Genomic DNA, 22,742 nt, shown 5'->3' with positions numbered 1-22,742 from the left:
GCCCTCAAATTTAAATCAAGTATTTTTTCACTTAATTACAAAATTACCATCAAATTTAAATTAAGTATTTTTTCTACTTAATTACAAAAATACCATCAATACTATTTTTTTTCGGAGACTCACACAATTGATAACATCTCGGGCCTTACAATGGGGCTAACTAGGGTAAGCCCGAATAAGAATAAATGTTATTCTGAATCACAAGGAGTTGTGAACCCACAGCTAGCTGTATCCCTGAACCATTGAGGGTCACACATGTACTGGATCATTTGTTCCCGTTGAGAGAATAAATTCAAGGAGTTGAATTTATATTATGATATAGTAAATTCAAAGAGTTGAGTTTATGATAATTAAATTTTGAAAAAAATAAATTTAAAGAGTTGAATTTATGAGATAGTAAATTCAAGAAGTTGAACTTATAAATTTATAAATTTGGAGATAATAAATTCAAGGAGTTGAATTTATAAAATTTGAGAATTTAATTTATTAAACTTAAAATTTGAGTTTATTAAATATTAAATTTTGGAGGTGATAAATTCAATGAGTTGAATTTATAATATTAAATTCAAATGTTGAATTTATAATGTACTTAATTTATTAAACTCAAAAGTTGAGTTTATTAAATATTAAATTAAATATAGTGAGAAGTATGTTTAATGGGCTTGTAGGAATACAAGTCCAACATACTAAATAATTAAAGTTTTAATAGACTTTGATTAATTAATTAAACTAGTTGGACTAGTCTAATTAATTAATCAAGCCCATTAATGTTAATTAAATAGACACAATTATTATATTATGGTAATAGGGCCATGGAGGTTTTATTTAAAGGGAAGACCTAAAAACCTAGCCACCACTGGTCTCAAAATTTCGAAAAACCATCTCCCATCTCTACTCAAAATTTCGGCCACCACTCCTAGAACTTTAGGAGTTTTGTGTTGCTTTTAATTTTAATCTCCAACGAAAAATATCTTCTAAATTTCTAGTACAATTTAGAAAAGGAACAAGTAATCCAGTCGTGGACCTGATTCGAAGATTGAAGAAAGGAGAATCGAAGAAAGTTCGTAGGGATTCATCAAGAGCTAATCCGTTTAAACCGGATTAGTTGGAGCGAAGTGATTTAATTCACAAAGGTATAAAATTCCAACGCCCTATGAATGTTTGATTTTGAAAATCATATGAACGCGCAATCATATATATTTTGATTGTCAAAATAAAATAAAAATTTTCAAACTTACGCTGCGTTTGGGCGTGTAGAAAACCGAGATCCAACAGTGGTATCAGAGCCTAGGTTTTTCTGAATCGTATGGTTTTGATATTGAATAATTTGTTTCTAACCACACAAGTAAATTTTTCAGAAAATTGTAGCACCATAAAATTAGTTTTTTTTCCAGAAATAAAAAAAAAATTTGAATCTGCCCGGAACTGTTCCGGGCAGTCCTTGCGCGCAAGGCCGCGTACGGTAGCGCGTGCACTGCGTCGGATGCCAGCGCACGGCGTCCGGCACGCCAACGCGCAGCGTGCTCGCGGTTATTATTGATTTAATTAGAAAACAATTATTATTGATTTAATTAGAAATTAAATAAAGGTGTTTATTTAATTTATTAAATGTTTTAATAATTGTGGTGGTTAGTGATAAAATTATTAGATATATGATTTATCAGTTAATTAAATTTATTTAGTTAATTGATATTAATATTAGATATTAAATGCATGAAGGATGATCGAGAGCTTTGACCAATGTGTTAGGTGTATTTTAAGATATTTTACTGTTTTATTCATTTTGTTAATATTTGATATTATCAAAGTGGGCCTGGTTTATCGCCCGTTCCCACCCCATGAGATGTATCCCTTATGTGTCATGGCTATTTAAATGTAATTATTAGAAATAGTGGGAGATCAAGACTGAAAGATGGCGGGCCCGATGCACAGGATGAAGACATCTAAAATATTGGAAGCTCTTGTAATAGTTGCATTTGCATCCCTGCATTCACCTAGGTTTTGGACCTGGATCAATGTCTGGCTCACATGGATCTAATAGTGTTGGCGATCGATCATCCTTATTTATTGTTGAATGCCATATTATGATATATATACGATATATAGTAGTTTGCATGTATGTATATTATTAGATAATATAGTTGCATGAATCCGGCAAACATACAAACTCGTGGCACGCGATTTTTAAATTAAAATGATGAGACAATTTTAAAATTAAACTCCCTCATTTTGAATATGATTCAAATTTTATATCAAACCGTAAAAGTAAAAATTAAAAGAGTTTAATTTTTCCTTGCCTTCCATCAACCGTGGTTGCATGTTGATCGCTACCCACGGATAGTGTCTGGCTCATATTATTGGGGAGGCCTGGACGCGGGAAAGTTGTGACTTCCACTGGACATATGATGTGAATTGAGTAGAACTCCCATGACTTCGGCTCATATTATTGGGGGAACTCATGGCGAACGTCCACTACAATTCAATATTGATGGGTCGGTTTGACACGCGAAAATAAACGGCGTCATATTATTGGGTCCTTATTACGTGAGGCAAAACACGCGGAGATTGCATATGGATGTAATTGGATTCTACCTTTTAGAAATTATAATTGGCTGATATTATTCGGGATTATAAATGGCTAATTGGACTCTACGTTCCCATTAAGGAAATACGATTTCCCTTGTTCATCAGAGGGTGGTGGAAATGTCGAAATAGTGGAAGAGAGATTTATAAAATAAAATCCATATTTTATATCTTAAAATTATTTTAAAATAAACAGCAAAAATTATTCTGTCTCCATATCAGTACATTTTTGACTTCGTCACGTAATACATTTTTGTTATTAACAAACTAACCGAACCAAACTTTCAAGACTGGTTGAGTAATTCTTCTGAATTCGGAGAAAATGCATACACACTAATGTCAGTCCTGTTGAACTGACAAAGCAGGCAAGATGGTAGGACCATAGTATGCAAGCTAAAGTGTAACATGCTCGCTTTTATGTCAAATGAACTGTAGGGACAGTTTGAGGAAATGTTGAATGCTGCTGACATTCGAATGCACTTGCAAGAGTTGCATGGTGCATGAAACTCATACAATGATGCACACCACTTTCAAGGAGCTCATGACTACATGTATGCAAGATGGGGCTTTGGCCCATGAGCGTGGTGTACGTATGACTAGGCTTATTGAGAATGTGGTGGGCCTGGAATATGTGATTCCTAACGAGTTACTAGATAACATCAATTTGTTGTCTCTCTCTTCCTCATTTGATGGGGTTATGGTGAACTTCAATTTGAATAAGATAGATGATAGTCTTGAAGAGCTATTCAATACGCTTATGACTTATGAGATCACCATAAAAGAGAAAAATGTTATTTTTCTAATGGGCCTCTAGTCAGACAAAAAATGGCCCACAAAGTAAGGGAAAGAAATGTTCTGTCCCTCAGAAAAAAAACAAACCCAATAAGAGGCAAACTCTGAAGGACACTTAAAGGGCCTACAAAGCTCGATAAGTCAGAACATATTTATTTCACTGCAAGAAGTCTGGACATAAGAAATTATATACGTCAGAAATATTCTGAAAATGATAAGTGAATGTCCAAGTAAACATGATTTCAACAACAAACAAAAGAAAGTTAGATGATCCAAATCCCACAAAAATATGGCACGCTAGACTAAGACATATTTTCCAAAGAAGGATGCACAAGCTGGTGGGAGAAGGCATGTTTGACTTGTCAGACATAAATTCTCTATCTACTTGTAAATCCTGTCTATAAGGAAAAATGACCAAGACTCCCTTCAATGGAAACGTGGAACGTGCGCATAGTCTATTGGATTTGATCCACACAGACGTTTGTGGCCCGCTAAGTGTTAGCACAAAATATGGGCGATCCTACTTCATTACCTTTACTGATGACCATTCGAGGTATTGGTATGTTTATTTGATGAAACACAAATCTGAAGCATTTTAAAAGTTCAAAGAATTCAGATCTGAAGTAGAATATCAGCTAGAAAGAAGTATTAAAGAACTTCGATCTGATCGAGGAGGAGCATAATTGAGTGCTGAATTTTGGGTTATCTAAAAGAGAATTGGATTCTCTCACAGTGGACTCCACCAGCAATACCACAATTGAATGTTGTTTTTGAACCTCGTAATCGAACCTTGATGGACATGGTTCGATCCATGAGGGGATTCACTGAATTGCCTACAACGTTTTGGGATTTTGCGCTTGAAACTGCGGCAATGTTGTTGAACAATGTACATACTAAAGCAGTGGATAAAACACCATATGAGATATGGATGGAAAAACCTCTCAAATATTCTTACTTGAGAATATGGGGATGTCCTGCTTACGTGAAGCAGACAGTGGGAGACAAATTGGATAGTAGATCCACTTTGTGCTACTTTGTAGGATATCCAAAGAGTTCTGTTGGATAGTATTTCTATCATCCCAATGAAGCAAAAGTGTTTGTTTCAAGAAATGTCACTTTTTGGAAAAGTAATTTCTATTGGATAGAAAAGGCGAGATGATAGAACTTGAAGAAATTCAAGATACTCCCTCAACTATAGAAGTTGAACCCATTTTCCAACAACCAGTAGTTGAAGTACAAGCTCCTAGAAGGTCTGATATGATTATTAGACTACCTGCTAGATATACGCTTCTTCAGGAACAAGGCCATGATGAGTCTTGTGTTGGATGTGATACAATTAATTTCAAAGAAGCAATATCTGATACTGATTCAACCAAATGGCTTGAAGCCATGCAGTCAGAAATGGACTCTATGTATTCAAACCAAGTCTGGATATTAGTGGATCCATCTGAGGGAATCGTTCCCATATGATGCAAACTGATCTACAAAAGAAAGCTTAGGGCAGATGGGAAGGTAGTGACCTTCAAAGCAAGACTGGTTCCAAAAGATTATACTCAAAGGCAAGGAGTTGACTATGAGGAAATTTTTCACCAGTTGCTATGTTTAAGTCCATTAGAATACTACTAGCCATAGCAGCATGGTATGACTACGAGATATGGCAAATGGATGTAAAGACTGCATCCTCAATGGAGACATCAGAAAGGAAATCTATATGTCTCAACCTGAGGGATATACATCAGTAGGAAGTGAGCATAAGGTATGCAAACTTCAGAGATCAATATATGGTCTCAAGCAGGCGTCAAAGAGTTGGAACCTCAGATTGGATAGCACTATCAAAGAGTTTGGTTTTACTAAGAATCATGAGGAACCATTCGTGTACAAGAAAGTTAGTGGGAGTGCAGTGACATTCCTAGTACTTTATATTGATGATATCCTGCTCATTAGGAATGATTTAGGATTATTGCAATCAATTAAAGTATGGTTAGCAAGTAAATTCTCCATTAAAGACATGGGTGAAGCATCCTATATATTGGGAATACAAATCTATAGAGATAGATTGAAGAGGATGATGGGACTCACCCAAGCCACTTATATCGATATCATTCTAAAGCGATTCTCTATGGAAGAGTCCAAGAGAGGATACTTACCAATGTGTCATGGTGATACTCTATCTAAAGCCATGTGTCCCAAAATTGATGAAGAGATAGATATGATGACACGTATTCCATATGCGTCAGCCATTGGTAGTATCATGTATGGTATGATATCGACACGTCCTGATGTTGCCTATTCTCTGAGTGTTACAAGCAGATATCAGGCGAACCTTGGTCCAATGCATTGGAAGGCCGTGAAAGATATTCTTAAGTACTTGAGAAGAACTAAGAACTTGTTCATGGTCTATGGTGGTGGAGAATTGAAATTGGAAGGCTACACTGATTCAAGCTTTCAATGTGACGTAGATGATTCGAAATCGACCTCTGATTTTGTATTCATGCTTAATGGTGCGGCTGTCTCTTGGAAAAGTTCCAAGCAAGACACCGTTGCGGATTCCACCACTGAAGCTGAATACATTGCTGCATCTGTTGCAGCCAAGGAACCACTGGTGCCATTGCGCAAGCAAAGGAACCAAGGTCTCATCAGCGATCCAAACATGTACTGAGTAAGTTCCACATCATCCGAGAGATTGTGAGAAGAGGAGATATATCAGTTGAAAGAGTCCCCTCAGCAGATAATATTGATGATCCACTTACAAAGCCCTTGCCATGACCATTGTTTGAAAAGCATCGCGAAGCAATGGAATTAAAGTTTATGGGTAGTTGGCTCAAGCAACCTTGATTATGCTTTAATACAAATGAATTGTAATTCGATGTTGAAGCTCATTTGTAAACACTGTATATTCTAAATTCATTCCTAGTCGATTCAGCCGCTTAAAACAGGGATAAAGGTTGCTTGAACTTGAGACTAGCATCTGTGATGTTGTGTACTGCATTTCTTGGTAAGGGCATAGAGATGTCCAAACATGCAGATGGGTAGTCATATGATAATTATACCGAACAATCCTCCCTCGGACTTTCTTAGTAGTTATCATTCATCGAGAGGATAAGTACGTGGTTATGATTGTACACCATTAGTCCTTACGACCCGGGACAACACTGAGGCTCTATATGCTAGGGCTGTGCTTTGACTCGTTTACCGGCTCCAGGAGAGTCATCAGGTGGCGAGGTTGGGTATAGTTGCGACACATATAGGAGCCAGTGCATTGTAGTCGGGATCCACCGCTCACCTACGGGTGTGGATATCCTATGTGATCTGAAGTAATAATAGTGCATGGAATCTCTATCCAGAGTATGAGATGTACGTTGGAGAAGGAGTTTTCCAAATAGTACACGTGATGCCACTATTATATGTGTCACATAGTTATCGAATTAATATGCAACCCTCGAGGTTGCAAATTCGATCGGGATATATGAGATGAAGGGACCGTACTGTACGTTAATCATAATCGACTGGTTCTTGCAGGCACTATCAGTGATACCTAGAGGATAATGAGGCGATGCTACTAGACGCTCTTACCATGATCCGATGGGTGCAATCAGAAATGAGTTCTGACATTCTTGATCAAGGTGTTGATGAAAAGAATGGGGCTAACTAGGGTAAGCCTGAATAAGAATAAATTATATTCTGAATCACAAGGAGTTGTGAACCCACGGCTAGCTGTATCCCTGAACCATTGAGGGTCACACAAGTACTAGATCATTTGTTCCCGTTGAGAGAATAAATTCAAGGAGTTGAATTTATATTATGATATAGTAAATTCAAGGAGTTGAGTTTATGATAATTAAATTTTGAGAAAATAAATTCAAGGAGTTGAATTTATGAGATAGTAAAATTAAGAAGTTGAATTTATAAATTTATAAATTTAGAGATAATAAATTCAAGAAGTTGAATTTATAAAATTTGAGAATTTAATTTATTAAAGTCAAAAGTTGAGTTTTTTAAATATTAAATTTTGAAGGTGATAAATTCAAGGAGTTGAATTTATAATATTAAATTCAAATGTTGAATTTATAATGTACTTAATTTATTAAACTCAAAAGTTGAGTTTATTAAATATTAAATTAAATATAGTGAGAAGTATGTTTAATGGACTTGTACTCCTACAAGTCAATTAATTAATCAAGTCCATTAATGTTAATTAAATAGGCCCAATTATTATATTATGGTAATAGGGCCATTGAGGTTTTATTTAAAGGGAAGACCTAAAAACCTAGCCACCACTAGTCTCAAAATTTCGAAAAACTATCTCCCATCTCCTCTCAAAATTTCGGCCACCACTCCTAGAATTTTAAGAGTTTTGTGTCGCTTTTAATTTTAATCTCCAACGAAAAATATCTTCTAAATTTCTAGTGCAATTTAGAAGAGGAACAAGTAATCCAGTAGTGGACCTGATTCGAAGATTGAAGAAAGGAGAATCGAAGAAAGTTCGTAGGGATTCATCAATAGCTAATCTGTTTATACCGGATTAGTAGGAGCCAAGTGATTTAATTCACAAAGGTATAAAATTCCAACGCCCTATGAATGTTTGATTTTGAAAACCATACGAACGCGCAATCAAATATATTTTGATTGTCAAAATAAAATAAAAATTTTCAAAATTCCGCTGCGTTTGGGCATGTAGAAAACCGAGATCCAACATTTAGAATGTACTGTACACTTCCTAATGAGTTTCGCGATCTTATATTTAGAGACAGACCTCATGGTACCTATTGTATATTCACGGTCTTTATCTATACAGCTTGCATGAATATGCAGATAAAGTAAAATGTCATAATTGAATAAAATAGTAAAATATAATTAAAATAAAGATTATTTTATATTAGAGTCAATAAAATATCGGGCCACTGTTAGAAATTTTTTCTCAAAATCATGTTTTTTACGTATACATGAACATGAAAAAAACTATATGCGTAAATAAATCGAGTGTTACCTCCGGCCATTGAAAATTTTGATTTCTCTGATTTTCTTCTCGGTTGAAGCCTTCTAAGCACTCCACCTTCTCAATAGATGATGTAAATTTTTCTTATGAGGTGTGTGCTTAGGGACCTCAATCGCTCTATATATAGGTGTTTCTCATACCATCGATGAGTTATTGCGGGAACCGAGATTCTGAAGGAGAGTCGTGTACGCATCTAAATTTTCTTGGCCGTCGCCAATTTCAATTTGTACACGCTACTTCTTTTAACATGTGTCATATTTCTTACATTCTCCCACTTGACACATATATCTCATTTACCATAGAAGAAAACAGAATACATGAATCATGGCGATAGTTCCTCTAGAAGCGAGTATTATCTTCCATGTATCACAATGCATTATGTATCTCAAACTGTATAACTTAATGAATAAACCTTATGTTTATTCGAGGTCCAACTTTATTGATATTTCTCGAATCAATGAATGTGTGCACAACAAATATGAGAAAATATCACATCATAGTTTCATTAATTTGTTCTTACAACAAAATTACATAAAGGAACCAAGTCCCATTCTTTCTGTATGATCCTTAAATTTCAATTGTGGCATGCCCTTAGTTAAAGGATCCGCAATCATCAATTCAGTGCTAATGTGCTCAATAAGTAACTTCTTATCTTTAACACGTTCTCGTATGGCTAAATACTTAATGTCAATGTGCTTGCTTCGACTGCCACTTTTGTTATTTTTAGCCATAAAACAGCAGTTGAATTGTCACAATATATTCTTAATGGCCTAGATATAGAATCCATGATTCTAAGCCTCGAAATGAAACTCTTCAACCATACACCATGTGAGGTTGCCTCAAAACAAGATACGAACTCAGCTTCCATAGTGGAAGTAGCAGTCAATGTCTGCTTTGCACTTCTCCAAGATACAGGTCCACCAGCTAGCATAAAAATATATCCTGAAGTGGATTTTCTTGAATCAATGCAGCCAGCGTAGTCTGAATCAGAGTAGCCAATTACTTCCAAATTCTCAGTTCGTCTGAACATAAGCATATAATCTTTGGTTCCTTGAAGGTACCTCATTACTTTCTTTGCAGCTTTCCAATGGTCTAAACCTGGATTACTCTGATATCTTCCCAACATCCCAACAACAAATTCAATGTAAGGTCTAGTGCAAACCTGAGCATACATTAAGCTTCCGACAGCAGAAGCATAAGGAATGTTTTTCATTTGTTCCCGCTCTATATCATTCTTTGGGCATTGGCTCAAATTGAATTTATCGCCTTTCACAACGGGAGCTATACTTGGTGAACAATATTTCATCCGATATCTCTCTAAAACTTTGTTGATATAGGTTTCTTGAGACAGACCTATAATACCTCGAATTCTGTCTCTATGGATCTTAATGCCAATGACATAAGATGCACCGCCCCTATCCTTCATATCAAAGTTTTTAGAGAGAAATTGTTTCACCTCATATAACAAACCCTTGTCATTGGTTGCAAATAATTTATCATCCACATATAGAATAAGAAAACAAATCTTGCTCCCACTGATCTTCTGGTATATACATTGATCCATGGGGTTCTCAACGAATCCGAATGAAGAGATAACATCATGAAATTTTAAATACCATTGATGGGATGCTTGTTTCAATCCATATATAGATTTTGTGGGGACCCGAACTTAATTCAACACTTAATTGTTATTAGGATCAAATATAACAACTAAGTAATGTGGGACATAACATTTTTTTTTATTCAAGATATACAAGTGCGGAAACGTAAGGTAATCAATTCTAATACACATATACATCTAATGGTACAAATCCTGTACACCATTTATTTATTTCAGCTAAAGTTTAGTTACTAGATCAAGTACTAAACCACTCTACTCTCAGTCCGGTTCTCCACGCTAATCCTGCATCTCTCATCCTCTCCCTGCTCCAGGTCCTGCCCCACCTGTTGTCACGCACACATACAAAACAAGACAACAGCCGGATAACTCCGGTGAGAAATACATCCCCGTATAAACAATGTAGACATGCAATCATATAAAAACATATATCAAAGCATATAACAAATATCATTAACATGTAGCAAATCAACAAACATGAATGATATAAAACTGTAAATCAACTAGTCATCTCAGACTCGACTCAATCGACGCGTCATCTCAGACTCGACTCATTCCTAATCTAGGGATCCCGGGGCCTGGATATTGACAAATATATCGAATCTCAGTCGATAGGAATGAACCAACCCTAAACGGCATCGATATAATGCATATATCCAGTATCTGGGCGAATCAGCCAACAGAATAAGCGAATAAGCCAAGGACTCAGTGAATCGGCCGAAGAATAGGCGAATCAGCCAAAGACTAGGCGAATCAGCCTATGACTCAATACATCCATTATCTATGAATCAATAGATCACACACATCAATTCTCATAAATTGCAAGTATCAATGCAATAAACTAAAGTATGTGATTTAGGGAAACTCGAGTCAAACCTCACTCAAGTTGTGCAATCCCAACTCAACATTAGTTTATTCCTTTCACTCTGTTACTCTGACTAAGTCGAAGTCTCTGATTCAAAGCCTTTTAATATCAATCTGGCCATCACAATAGATGGTATCAATACACCACTCAATCAATACTGGATATAATCAGAATTCAATCAAATTCCGTTTTAACAGCATAACGTCATAATCTCAATGTACCCAGCAATACCATATCAATCAGATATCAATCCCAACACCTCATAATCGATAACAGATCAATTCTGATATCAAATCAACTCCAAAATTCATAACAATTTCATATGGTATCTGTTCCTCAGTCCAGTTTTGATTATACGATGTCTAACATGTCAAGAACATCANTATATATATATATCCCACTTGCATGTCAATGAAACGTGTCTTATTCTCAAGTATTTCAGGCGGCGCTCGGGCGGTTAATCCTTACCGCTCGGGCGCGGCACCTTCTGTCCGAGCCTTCCATGGTTATCCACTGGCGCTCGGACGTTCTGTCCGAGTGATAAACTTATGGTGCACTGGCGCTCGGGTGGTTCTTTTCTACCGCTCGGGCGCCAAATGTTCTGTCCAACATCTTAACTTATAATGCATCGACGCCCGGCTTCTCCACTTAAGTTCCTACTCTGGCTCCTGAAATCTTAATTCTGTCAATTAATCAACGTCTGATTACAGTGATTAAATCTCGGGCATTACAGATTTCTTAAGCTTACAAACCAATTGCTCACCATTACTAGAGAAGAATCCTTCAGGTTGTTTCATATAAACTTCTTCCTCTAGTTCTCCATTGAGAAAAGCTGTTTTCACATCCATTTGTTGCAAATCTAAGTCAAAATGTGCAACTAATGCTAGAATGATACGGAGAGAATCTGTGAGGGCCTGTTATCCTAATAACGATTTATTAACATGCAATCATGATTAATCAGTAAACAGCGGAAAAGTGAGTTAAAAATTTGCGTTTGGGCCTATATAAATTTCGGCATGACCTTCGCATAAATAGGACATACCAGAAAATCAAATACTCAACATAAACACTGCTGGTGCATTTGTTAAACCAAACGGCATTACTAAAAATTCATAATGCCCATAACTAGTTCTAAAAGCTGTTTTAGGAACATCTTCTTCTCTAACCCGAAGTTGATGGTATCCTGATCGAAGATCAATCTTCGAATAAACAGAATTTCCTTGAAGCTGATCAAACAAGTCATCAATTCTAGGCAGATGATATTTATTTTTAACAGTGACTCGATTGAGCTGCCTATAATCAATGCACATTCTCATGGAACCATCTTTCTTCTTTACGAACAGTACAGGTGCTCACCCAAATACTCAAAATACACAACATATGCCCTCAATAAACACAACAACATAAACATGTGCCAGGCAGACACACAATCATGACATATACAACCCAAAATATCATAGAGCCGACAAGGCTCGATAATACCATAATAAAATCCTCCAAATATATACATATAGTATCTGGGAGACAGCAACACCGCGCAGTACCTAAATACAACTAAACCCACTGTCAAGGAGCTCTGGTACTTCCTGAGGCTTCCTCTCGAGCACCTGAGGTCGAACCACCTGTACCACCTGTCATGTCCACACACAAAAGACACGACAGCCCCCTCTCGGGGGTCAGTAACCCCAATACGAGACATCAAGAAACCACGATATATGACATAGAAATGCAATGATGCCATGCATGAATGCAATGCATGTATAGGTGCAAGATATCAGGATATCAGGAATCAAATGATCGATATCAACAATCATACATATAAGCTCGAGCCGGTCCACAACTCAGCGGACCGTGCCTGGGATATGGCCCAGCCTCGAAGCCAGCAACTACCTAAGCCGGACCGAATCAAGGTAGCCAAACATCTCCAGAACACCATATCATATCATATATATAACGGATCTCAACCGAAATATAACTGGATCTCAATAACAGATAGGCTCAATATGATATGTTCAGTGGTATTGATGTGTCTAACTAAAATAAAATGTGTGTGAACAAAAGAAATATTTTATTTTATTTTGCACATCAATTACCAACTGATAATATGCGAGTCAGCATATAATATCACATAAATCAACAAATAGCACATAAATCATACACAGGATCATCAGATGCCTCTGTCAGACATCGTGAAAATAACTGATCTCTACGTACCTCGACTAATTTACCAGTAACTTAAATCCTCAAGAAAGTCCTGGAAATGCCAACTCAGACAAATCACCTGAATATTAATTTAAATGGTCTTATTATCATATAAAAATTCCAGAACCATTTAAATTCACTAAAAATCCAATTCCAACAATTTAGACATTTTAAATTCCTAAAATTCCAATATTCGACTAAAATGCCTAAAATTAATCGTTTCTATTTTAACTATCGCAGAATATTCTTTTTAGCTTTAAATGACGCTAAACTAATATTTAAGCGACTACGCTAAATTTTAGGTTCAGCAGATAATACATCCAATTCGCACAATTTCGGAACCTAAAACAATAACCCAATAATTAATTACTAATGATACAATATTTGAGTCGAAATTGAATCAAATTCACATACACAACAATTCGCACCGAGGCAGCTTGTAATCCGAACAACAGTGGATAAAATCGAGCCTAAAACTAAGCTAGTCGGAAACAGGCGGCAGCGTACGGTTGTGCAGGGGCGGAGTTCAGCCGGAAAACAACAGTGGGCGGCGGCAGGGACTGAACTCGTCGAAAAATGAGTTCACTAACTGCGAAAAACAGCATAAGCTCAACTATAAGCAAACTTCAACCCAAAACTACCGAATTCAGTCAAGAAATGGCCGGAAAATCGCCACCAACTCCGACGTCCGAAAATCGAAGTAGCGAAATACCTTGAAATATTGGTACCAAAGTGTAGCTCTCGTCAAGGGCTTTCCAACCATATATTTACTTGAATTTTTTGATCACCGGTGCGGCCACAAGCGGCAGTCAAAGGTGCGGCAGTGGGTTGGAGATTTTGGAAATGGAGTTTACGGGGAGAGAGAAACGTTTGGATGATGATGGTGATTATTTTATTTTTTTGTATATATATATATATAAAATATTATATGTGTGTGTTTATCTTTTCGGAGTTCGAAATTTGACCCGGTCTATTTTATTTCAACTCTTGTGTGCTATAAAATTTAGATATGTATTTTAATATCGTCTATAAACCGATATTTTCTAATACATATTTTAAACACACAATTTAATTATTTGACTTAATTATTTTAAATTCCTCAATTTAAAATAATTAATCTTAATTATCGTCAAATAACATATAATTAAATCGGGTCATTACATTTCTCCCCCTCTAACAAAAGATTTCGTCCTCGAAATCGAAACACACAACACACACCTTATATACAACATTGTTAAACATCTACCACTGATAGTACATAGGAAAGTCAGAGTACATGGAATAATTGGTGACAGTTTCAAACAAGTGAGGCCATTCTTGCCGTATTTTAGCCTCCACTTCCCATGTAGCCTCTTCAGTCCCATGTCTACTCCACTGTACCATCACCAGTGGAATCGTCTTATTTCGAAGTTGTTTATCCTTTCGATTAAGAATCTGTATAGAATACTCAACATAGCTAAGAGAACTATCCAACCCCACATCCTCGGGTCTCAGAACATGAGATGGATCTGGCTCATACTTCCGCAGCACAGATACATGAAACACATCATGTATAGCAGACAAACTCTGCGGCAAGTCCAATCTATAAGCCAATAAACCGATCCTCTCAACAATAGTATACGGTCCAATATAACGTGGAGCTAACTTCCCTTTTCGCCCAAATCTCATCGTGCTACGAAACGGTGACACTTTCAAGAAAACTTGATCGCCAACCTGAAATTCTAAAGGTCTACGTCTTTTATTTGCGTAGCTCGCTTGACGTTCCTGAGATGCTTTCATCCTTTTTCTAATCAAATTAATCTTTTCATTCATTTCTTCAACAAACTCAGGTTGTACCAATGGTTTTTCTCTAACCTCATTCCAACATACAGGCGATCGACATCTTCTACCATACAAGGCTTGGAATGGTGCCATCCCAATAGTTGTTTGAAAACTATTATTGTAGGAGAATTCAACCAATGGCAAAGATTCTTGACAGGTTCCACCAAAATCCATGACCACTGATCGTAACATATCTTCCAAAGTTTGTATAGTCCTCTCTGTCTGACCATCTGTTTGGGGATGATAAGCTGTACTCATTGCCAACTTAGTACCCAAAGCATTCTGAAGACTACTCCAAAACTTGGAAGCAAATCTAGGATCTCGGTCAGATACAATAGATACTGGAACTCCATGCAATCGAATAACATTATCCACATATAATCGTGCCATTTTATTATAAGCATAAGTATGATCGTATGGAATAAAGTGTGCTGATTTGGACAATCTATCGACTATCACCCAGATTGCATCACAACCTCTGTTTGATCTGGGCAAGTGAGTCACGAAGTCCATTGCAATATGTTCCCAGTTCCATTGCGGTATTTCTAAACTCTGTAACATACCTCCAGGTTTCATTCTCTCGGCTTTAACCTGCTGGCATGTCAAACATTTCGCTACAATTTCTGAAATATCTCTCTTCATGGCATCCCACCAAAAATATGGTTTCAGTATGTGGTACAGTCTATGAGTACCAGGATGAACACTATGACGGCTACAATGCGCCTCTGGAAGAAATGTTTCTCTCAATCCTGTGACATTTGGTACCACTAACATGTTATTCATGCGTAAACAACCATCTGATGAGATATTGTATTTATCTGGGTTACCAGACAAAACCAAGTCTTTCGATTTCTGAACCTGTGGATCATTCTTTTGAGCTTTTTTGATCTTTGAAATAATCTTCGGCTCAAATTGTAAAGCAAAACAATAAAATGATTGCCTTTCGGCTGAAATTTCCAACCAGTTGTACATAAATCATCATAATTCTGCCAGACATGGATAGATGCTATCATAACATCCTGATACTTCCGGCTTAATGCATCTGCAACCTGATTCATTTTTCCTGGCCGATATTGTATTTCAAAATCAAAATCCTTCAGTAAATCTAACCATAGTCTTTGCCTCATATTCAGTTCTGATTGAGTAAACAGATATTTCAAACTCTTATGATCTGAGTAGATAATAAACTGTTCACCATATAAATAATGTCGCCAAACTTTTAAAGCAAAAACAATGCCTGCTAGTTCAAGATCATGAACTGGATATCGGGATTCATGTGTTTTCAATTGTCTTGAGGCATAGGCAATAACTTTTTCATGTTGCATTAAAACACATCCCAAACCTCTTGATGATGCATCAGTACAAACCACAAATCCACCTGACCCAGATGGCAATGCCAACACTGGTGCTGTTGTCAACTTCTCTTTCAATGTAAGAAAACTCTTTTCACATTCATCTGACCAAATATATCTTGCATCTTTCTTGGTCAGTTGGGTAATAGGTCGAGCAATCTGAGAAAATCTTTCAATGAATCGTCTGTAATAGCCAGCCAATCCCATAAAACTTCGAATCTCTGGTATATTGGTTGGTCTAGCCCAATTCAAGACTGCTTCAACTTTACTTGGATCTACAGATATTCCTTGGGCTGATATCACGTTACCCAAAAATATTACACTATCCATCCAAAATTCACACTTTGACAACTTAGTATACAATTGAGAATCTTGAAGTGTTTGAAGAACCAATCGTAAATGCTCCTTATGTTCCTGTTTTGATTTCGAATACACCAGTATATCGTCAATAAAGACAATAACAAACTTATCCAGAAAATTTCTGAATACTCTATTCATCAGATCCATAAGCACTGCTGGTGCATTTGTTAAACCAAACGGCATTACTAAAAATTCATAATGCCCATATCTAGTTCTAAAAGCCGTTTTAGGAACATCTTCTTCTCTAACCCGAAGTTGATGGTATCCTGATTGAAAATCAATCTTCGAATAAACAGAATTTCCTTGAAGCTGATCAAACAAGTCATCAATTCTAGGCAGAGGATATTTATTTTTAACAGTGACTCGATTGAGCTGCCTATAATCAATGCACATTCTCATGGAACCATCTTTCTTCTTTACGAACAGTACAGGTGCTCCCCAGGGTGACATACTAGGGTGTATATAACCTTTTTCGAGTAAATCCTGTAACTGCTCTTTCAATTCTTTCACTTCTGCAGGAGCCATTCTGTACGGCGCTCTAGAGATCGGCGCAATACCCGGCATCAAGTCGATGCTAAAATCAATTTCTCTCTGCGGTGGAAAGCCTGGTATTTCTTCAGGAAAGACATCGGGGAATTCTTTCGCTACTGGGATATTAGATAATTTCGGTTCTTTCTTTGTAGCATCCACAGCATAAATCATATATCCCTCATTTCCTAAAGATAATAATCTAAACATTTCCATCGCTAAGACTAACGGTATCTTAGCATGTGATCCTCGACCATAAAAATTCCATTTGTTACCATAGTATGGCCTAAATCGTACTACACCATGAAAACAATCTACAGTGGCTCGATAACTAGACAGTGTGTCCATACCAATGATACAATCAAAATCATGCATCGGTAATACAATCAGGTTTGTGATCATAATGCTATCATCGAAATGCAACACACAGTCTAATAGAATTTGCCCAGATGGAATAAATCGATCAGCTGGCGTAGACACAGATACAGTTTCATGAAATGGTGTAGTCCAAAGTTCATATTCATTAACATAATCAGATGCAATGAATGAATGAGATGCCCCAGTATCAAATAAAACTCGTGCAATATGATCGTAAATAAGGCAAGTACCTGCGATCACCCCGCCTGGAGCCTCTCTAGCCTGATCCTCGGTCAGAGCATCTACTCGGGCCTGTTGGGGACCCTGAAAAGATTGTGGCACATTACCCCTGACATGTGGGTAACTAGACTGCTGATAGGACGGTGCAGGAGCAAATGGTCCCTGAGATGAGCCACCTGGAAAACTACCTCTTGCATAAGGCAACTGTTGTGGCTGCATCTGTCCCTGTGCACGGCTCGGACAAACTCTGGCATAATGCCCTGACTGACCACAAGTATGACATGAACCCTGTACTCCACTACACTGTGCAGTAGGATGTCTTCCTCCACATCGATCACAGTAAATCACGGGGTACTGTCCACCTATCGCACTTTGTGAACTGCTCGAACTAGAGGAACTGGACTGATATTTCTTTTTAAATTGTCTGCCCTTTGGTCTAAATTGTTTTTGTTTCTGTTGGTAGGACTGTTGAGATGGAAAAGACGATGTACCTGCTGAAAAATAAGAACCACCACTAGGCATTGGTGGAGCCTGTGGTTGTTTTCCTCGTCTCAACCCCGCCTCAATTCCAATCGCCTTGTCCACAGCTTCGGCATAAGTTGTAGGCGACCCAGCCATAACCATAGCATGTATTTGAAAGTCCAGTCCTTCCAAAAATTTTGAAAGTTTTCCTTTTTCACTGACAGCCACATGTGGTACATAAGTGAGAACAGCAGAAAGTTGTCGAGCATATTCTTCAACAGACATATTGCCCTGCACTAGTCGATGACATTCTGATTCTCTGGCTGAGTAGTAGGATGGTGGAGCATATGCGTGGAGAAATTTAGCACGAAACACCTCCCAAGTGATCTGACTACCTGTGTGTTGCAATACATTCGTAGTAGCCTCCCACCAACGCTGTGCACGATCCCGTAGTTGGAGAACTGCCATAGTCAACCTTCTATCAGAATCATAATGTACTGTGTTGAACAGGAATTCCATGTGCTTTAGCCATCTTTCTGCTCGATCACTGCCTTCATTCCCAAAGAATTTCGCAGGATGCATATTCTGAAATCGAGCTACAGCCAATTCCATTTCATCAACTCTGTGCACCAACTGTTCTACCTCTGCATCAGCTCTAGCGGCTACCTCTGCAGCAGGGCGCCCGCGTCTACCTCGAGGAACTCTGTCATTTCCTCCGATATTTTTTGCCCCAGACTCTTGAGCCACTTCTTTTCCTTTCCCTTTATTTCCTCTAGTAGCCATGCTACAGAATTTAAGGTTAAATTCCCAAAATATTCAATAACGTCAATATAATCCAAAGCACCGAAATAAAACTCCAATGTATAGTCTATATGTCATATCCCTAAGATACTAACATGTAATTCACGCCAGACAAGAGCAAGTAATTTCAAATAATCAAACACATGCGCACAAATTTATTGTGCCTAAACTCGAGTGTACTAACTCTAGTACGAGCGTATCCCAGTCTACGCTCTGATACCAACTGTGAGGGCCCGTTATCCTAATAACGATTTATTAACATGCAATCATGATTAATCAGTAAACAGCGGAAAAGTGAGTTAAAAATTTGCGTTTGGGCCTATAAAAATTTCGGCATGACCTTCGCATAAATAGGACATACCAGAAAATCAAATACTCAAAATAAACAACATATGCCCTCAATAAACACAACAACATAAACATGTGTCAGCCAGACACACAATCATGACATATACAACCCAAAATATCATAGAGCCGACAAGGCTCGATAATACCATAATACAATCCTCCAAATATATACATATAGTATCTGGGAGACAGCAACACCGCGCAGTACCTAAATACAACTGAACCCACTCTCAAGGAGCTCTGGTACTTCCTGAGGCTTCCTCTCGAGCGCCTGAGGTCGAACCACCTGTACCACCTGTCATGTCCACACACAAAAGACACGACAGCCCCCTCTCGGGGGTCAGTAACCCCAGTACGAGACATCAAGAAACCACGATATATGACATAGAAATGCAATGATGCCATGCATGAATGCAATGCATGTATAGGTGCAAGATATCAGGATATCAGGAATCAAATGATCGATATCAACAATCATACATATATGCTCGAGCTGGTCCACGACTCAGCGGACCGTGCCTGGGATATGGCCCAGCCTCGAAGCCAGCAACTACCTAAGCCGGACCGAATCAAGGTAGCCAAACATCTCCAGAACACCATATCATATCATATATATAACGGATCTCAACCGAAATATAACTGGATCTCAATAACAGATAGGCTCAATATGATATGTTCAGTGGTATTGATGTGTCTAACTAAAATAAAATGTGTGTGAACAAAAGAAATATTTTATTTTATTTTGCACATCAATTACCAACTGATAATATGCGAGTCAGCATATAATATCACATAAATCAACAAATAGCACATAAATCATACACAGGATCATCAGATGCCTCTGTCAGACATCGTGAAAATAACTGATCTCTACGTACCTCGACTAATTTACCAGTAACTTAAATCCTCAAGAAAGTCCTGGAAATGCCAACTCAGACAAATCACCTGAATATTAATTTAAATGGTCTTATTATCATATAAAAATTCCAGAACCATTTAAATTCACTAAAAATCCAATTCCAACAATTTAGACATTTTAAATTCCTAAAATTCCAATATTCGACTAAAATGCCTAAAATTAATCGTTTCTATTTTAACTATCGCAGAATATTCTTTTTAGCTTTAAATGACGCTAAACTAATATTTAAGCGACTACGCTAAATTTTAGGTTCAGCAGATAATACATCCAATTCGCACAATTTCGGAACCTAAAACAATAACCCAATAATTAATTACTAATGATACAATATTTGAGTCGAAATTGAATCAAATTCACATACACAACAATTCGCACCGAGGCAGCTTGTAATCCGAACAACAGTGGATAAAATCGAGCCTAAAACTAAGCTAGTCGGAAACAGGCGGCAGCGTACGGTTGTGCAGGGGCGGAGTTCAGCCGGAAAACAACAGTGGGCGGCGGCAGGGACTGAACTCGTCGAAAAATGAGTTCACTAACTGCGAAAAACAGCATAAGCTCAACTATAAGCAAACTTCAACCCAAAACTACCGAATTCAGTCAATAAATGGCCGGAAAATCGCCACCAACTCCGACGTCCGAAAATCGAAGTAGCGAAATACCTTGAAATATTGGTACCAAAGTGTAGCTCTCGTCAAGGGCTTTCCAACCATATATTTACTTGAATTTTTTGATCACCGGTGCGGCCAAAAGCGGCGGTCAAAGGTGCGGCGGTGGGTTGGAGATTTTGGAAATGGAGTTTACGGGGAGAGAGAAACGTTTGGATGATGATGGTGATTATTTTATTTTTTTGTATATATATATATATAAAATATTATATGTGTGTGTTTATCTTTCCGGAGTTCGAAATTTGACCCGGTCTATTTTATTTCAACTCTTGTGTGCTATAAAATTTAGATATGTATTTTAATATCGTCTACAAACCGATATTTTCTAATACATATTTTAAACACACAATTTAATTATTTGACTTAATTATTTTAAATTCCTCAATTTAAAATAATTAATCTTAATTATCGTCAAATAACATATAATTAAATTGGGTCATTACATAATCTTTCTTAGATACAGGAGAAAAAGTCTCCTTGTAGTCGATTCCTTCCTGCTGAGTGAATCTTTTAGATACGAGTCTTGCTTTATACCTTTCAATGTTGCCTAATGAGTCTTTCTTTGTTTTGAAGATCCATTTACATCCAATGGCTTTTGCACCATCACGCAACTGAACAAGATCCAGACTCCATTAACTGCCATAGAATTCATCTCTTCTTTCATAGCATTAAACCATGATTTTGACTCATTACAACTCATGGCTTGTGAAAAGGATCATTTTCGGCTCCGATGTTAAAATCCGATTCTTGTAAATACACAACATAATCACTAGATATAGCTGATCTTCTTATTCTAGTAGATCTCCTAAGGTTGTTTGGTTGATCAACAATTTCTTGTTGTTCTTCATTAACAACGTGATCTACTGAATTTTCATCAGCAATTTGTGGAACTTCAGTGACTGGTTTCCTAACACCCATTTGGTCTTGAGGGGTGTGAATAACGACCAATCTGTCATTTGAATAAGAGGGTTGTGCATTAATGTGATCATTTTCAAAAACTATGTCATGATCACTTCCACTAATCAAGTCATTTTCAAGAAATTTTGCATTTCTTGATTCCACAATTCTAGTGTTGTGAGATGGACAATAGAATCTGTACCCTTTGGATTTTTCAGCATACTCAATGAAATATCCACTTATAGTTCTTGGGTCTAGTTTCTTTTCATGTGGGTTGTAAACTCTTATTTCAGAAGGACAACCCCAAACGCGTATATGTTGCAAACTCGGTTTTCAACCTTAAAATAACTCAAATGGCGTTTTTGGGACAGCTATGCCATTTTGGTCCGGAGAACCAGGCATAGTATATAGGGCAACAATCCCATGTTCTTGGAGAAATTTCGCAAACGGACCAGGTGCCTGTCCATTCTCAGTGTATCTACCGTAATATTCTCCACCTCTATCTGTTCTCATAATCTTAATATGTTTTCCACATTGCTTCTCCACTTCAGCCTTAAAAATCTTAAAGGCTTCTTGTGCTTCGTTTCTGTTATGAAGAATGTAGATATACATGTATCGTGAATAATCATCAATGAAAGAGATGAAGTATTTCGGACTTTACATGTCCATATCTAGACAACAAATATCTGAATGTATGATTTTTAATATTTTAGTACTCCTCTTGGCACCCTTTTTAGACTTATTAGTCTGCTTTCCCTTAATGCAATCCACACAAGTCTCAAAATCAGTAAAATCTAAAGTAATGAGTACTCCATCATTTACTAATTTTTTAATTCTCTCTATGGAGATGTGTCCCAATCTCCTGTGCCACAATATAGAGGAATCTTCATTTATAACACATCTTTTAATACCTCCTTGAACATGCATAGTGGTGTT

The 22,742-nt window shown here is 37.2% G+C and overlaps 1 protein-coding gene and 2 long non-coding RNA genes across 7 annotated transcripts; all 3 read right to left on the bottom strand.

Moving 5' to 3' along the window:
• Window positions 1-12,885: 12,885 nt before the first annotated feature.
• Window positions 12,886-13,890, bottom strand: LOC140963191 (uncharacterized). Of its 2 annotated transcripts, XR_012172670.1 has the most exons (4): window positions 13,769-13,890; window positions 13,485-13,645; window positions 13,375-13,398; window positions 12,886-13,135 (listed from the first exon to the last, which is right to left on the bottom strand). It is a non-coding gene; the product is annotated as an uncharacterized lncRNA (long non-coding RNA). The 2 variants fall into 2 exon arrangements; XR_012172671.1 differs by lacking the exon at window positions 13,375-13,398 and having other exon boundaries at window positions 13,564-13,645.
• Window positions 13,891-14,298: 408 nt separating this feature from the next.
• On the bottom strand, window positions 14,299-18,959 carry LOC140962603 (uncharacterized). Its single transcript, XM_073421556.1, has 4 exons — window positions 17,057-18,959; window positions 16,095-16,744; window positions 14,593-15,777; window positions 14,299-14,490 (listed from the first exon to the last, which is right to left on the bottom strand). The coding sequence occupies exons 1-4, from the start codon at window positions 18,957-18,959 to the stop codon at window positions 14,299-14,301; spliced, it is 3,930 nt and encodes a 1,309-aa protein (XP_073277657.1).
• A 317-nt stretch (window positions 18,960-19,276) lies between these two features.
• On the bottom strand, window positions 19,277-21,063 carry LOC140962293 (uncharacterized). 4 transcript variants are annotated; one of them, XR_012172513.1, is made up of 4 exons: window positions 20,904-21,063; window positions 20,620-20,780; window positions 20,510-20,533; window positions 19,277-20,270 (listed from the first exon to the last, which is right to left on the bottom strand). It is a non-coding gene; the product is annotated as an uncharacterized lncRNA (long non-coding RNA). The 4 variants fall into 4 exon arrangements; XR_012172512.1 differs by lacking the exon at window positions 20,510-20,533 and having other exon boundaries at window positions 20,699-20,780; XR_012172514.1 differs by lacking the exons at window positions 20,510-20,533; window positions 20,620-20,780.
• Window positions 21,064-22,742: the final 1,679 nt, after the last annotated feature.

This window comes from Primulina huaijiensis, chromosome 17 (genome assembly GCF_012295235.1).
Source record: "Primulina huaijiensis isolate GDHJ02 chromosome 17, ASM1229523v2, whole genome shotgun sequence".
NCBI classification, from domain to species: domain Eukaryota; kingdom Viridiplantae; phylum Streptophyta; class Magnoliopsida; order Lamiales; family Gesneriaceae; genus Primulina; species Primulina huaijiensis.
Note: the sequence above shows the minus strand (reverse complement) of the source record. Positions and strands in the feature narration are given on the sequence as shown.

Coding starts and splice junctions, on each gene's coding strand:
- LOC140962603 (XM_073421556.1), bottom strand. CDS start 18,959: ATGGCTACTAGAGGAAATAAAGGGAAAGGAAAAGAAGTGGCTCAAGAG. Junction 16,745..17,056: donor ACAGGATTTACTCGAAAAAG/GTTATATACACC, acceptor CAAATGCACCAG/CAGTGCTTATGGATCTGATG. Junction 14,491..14,592: donor CTATACATGATGTGTTTCAT/GTATCTGTGCTG, acceptor TATTCTATACAG/ATTCTTAATCGAAAGGATAA.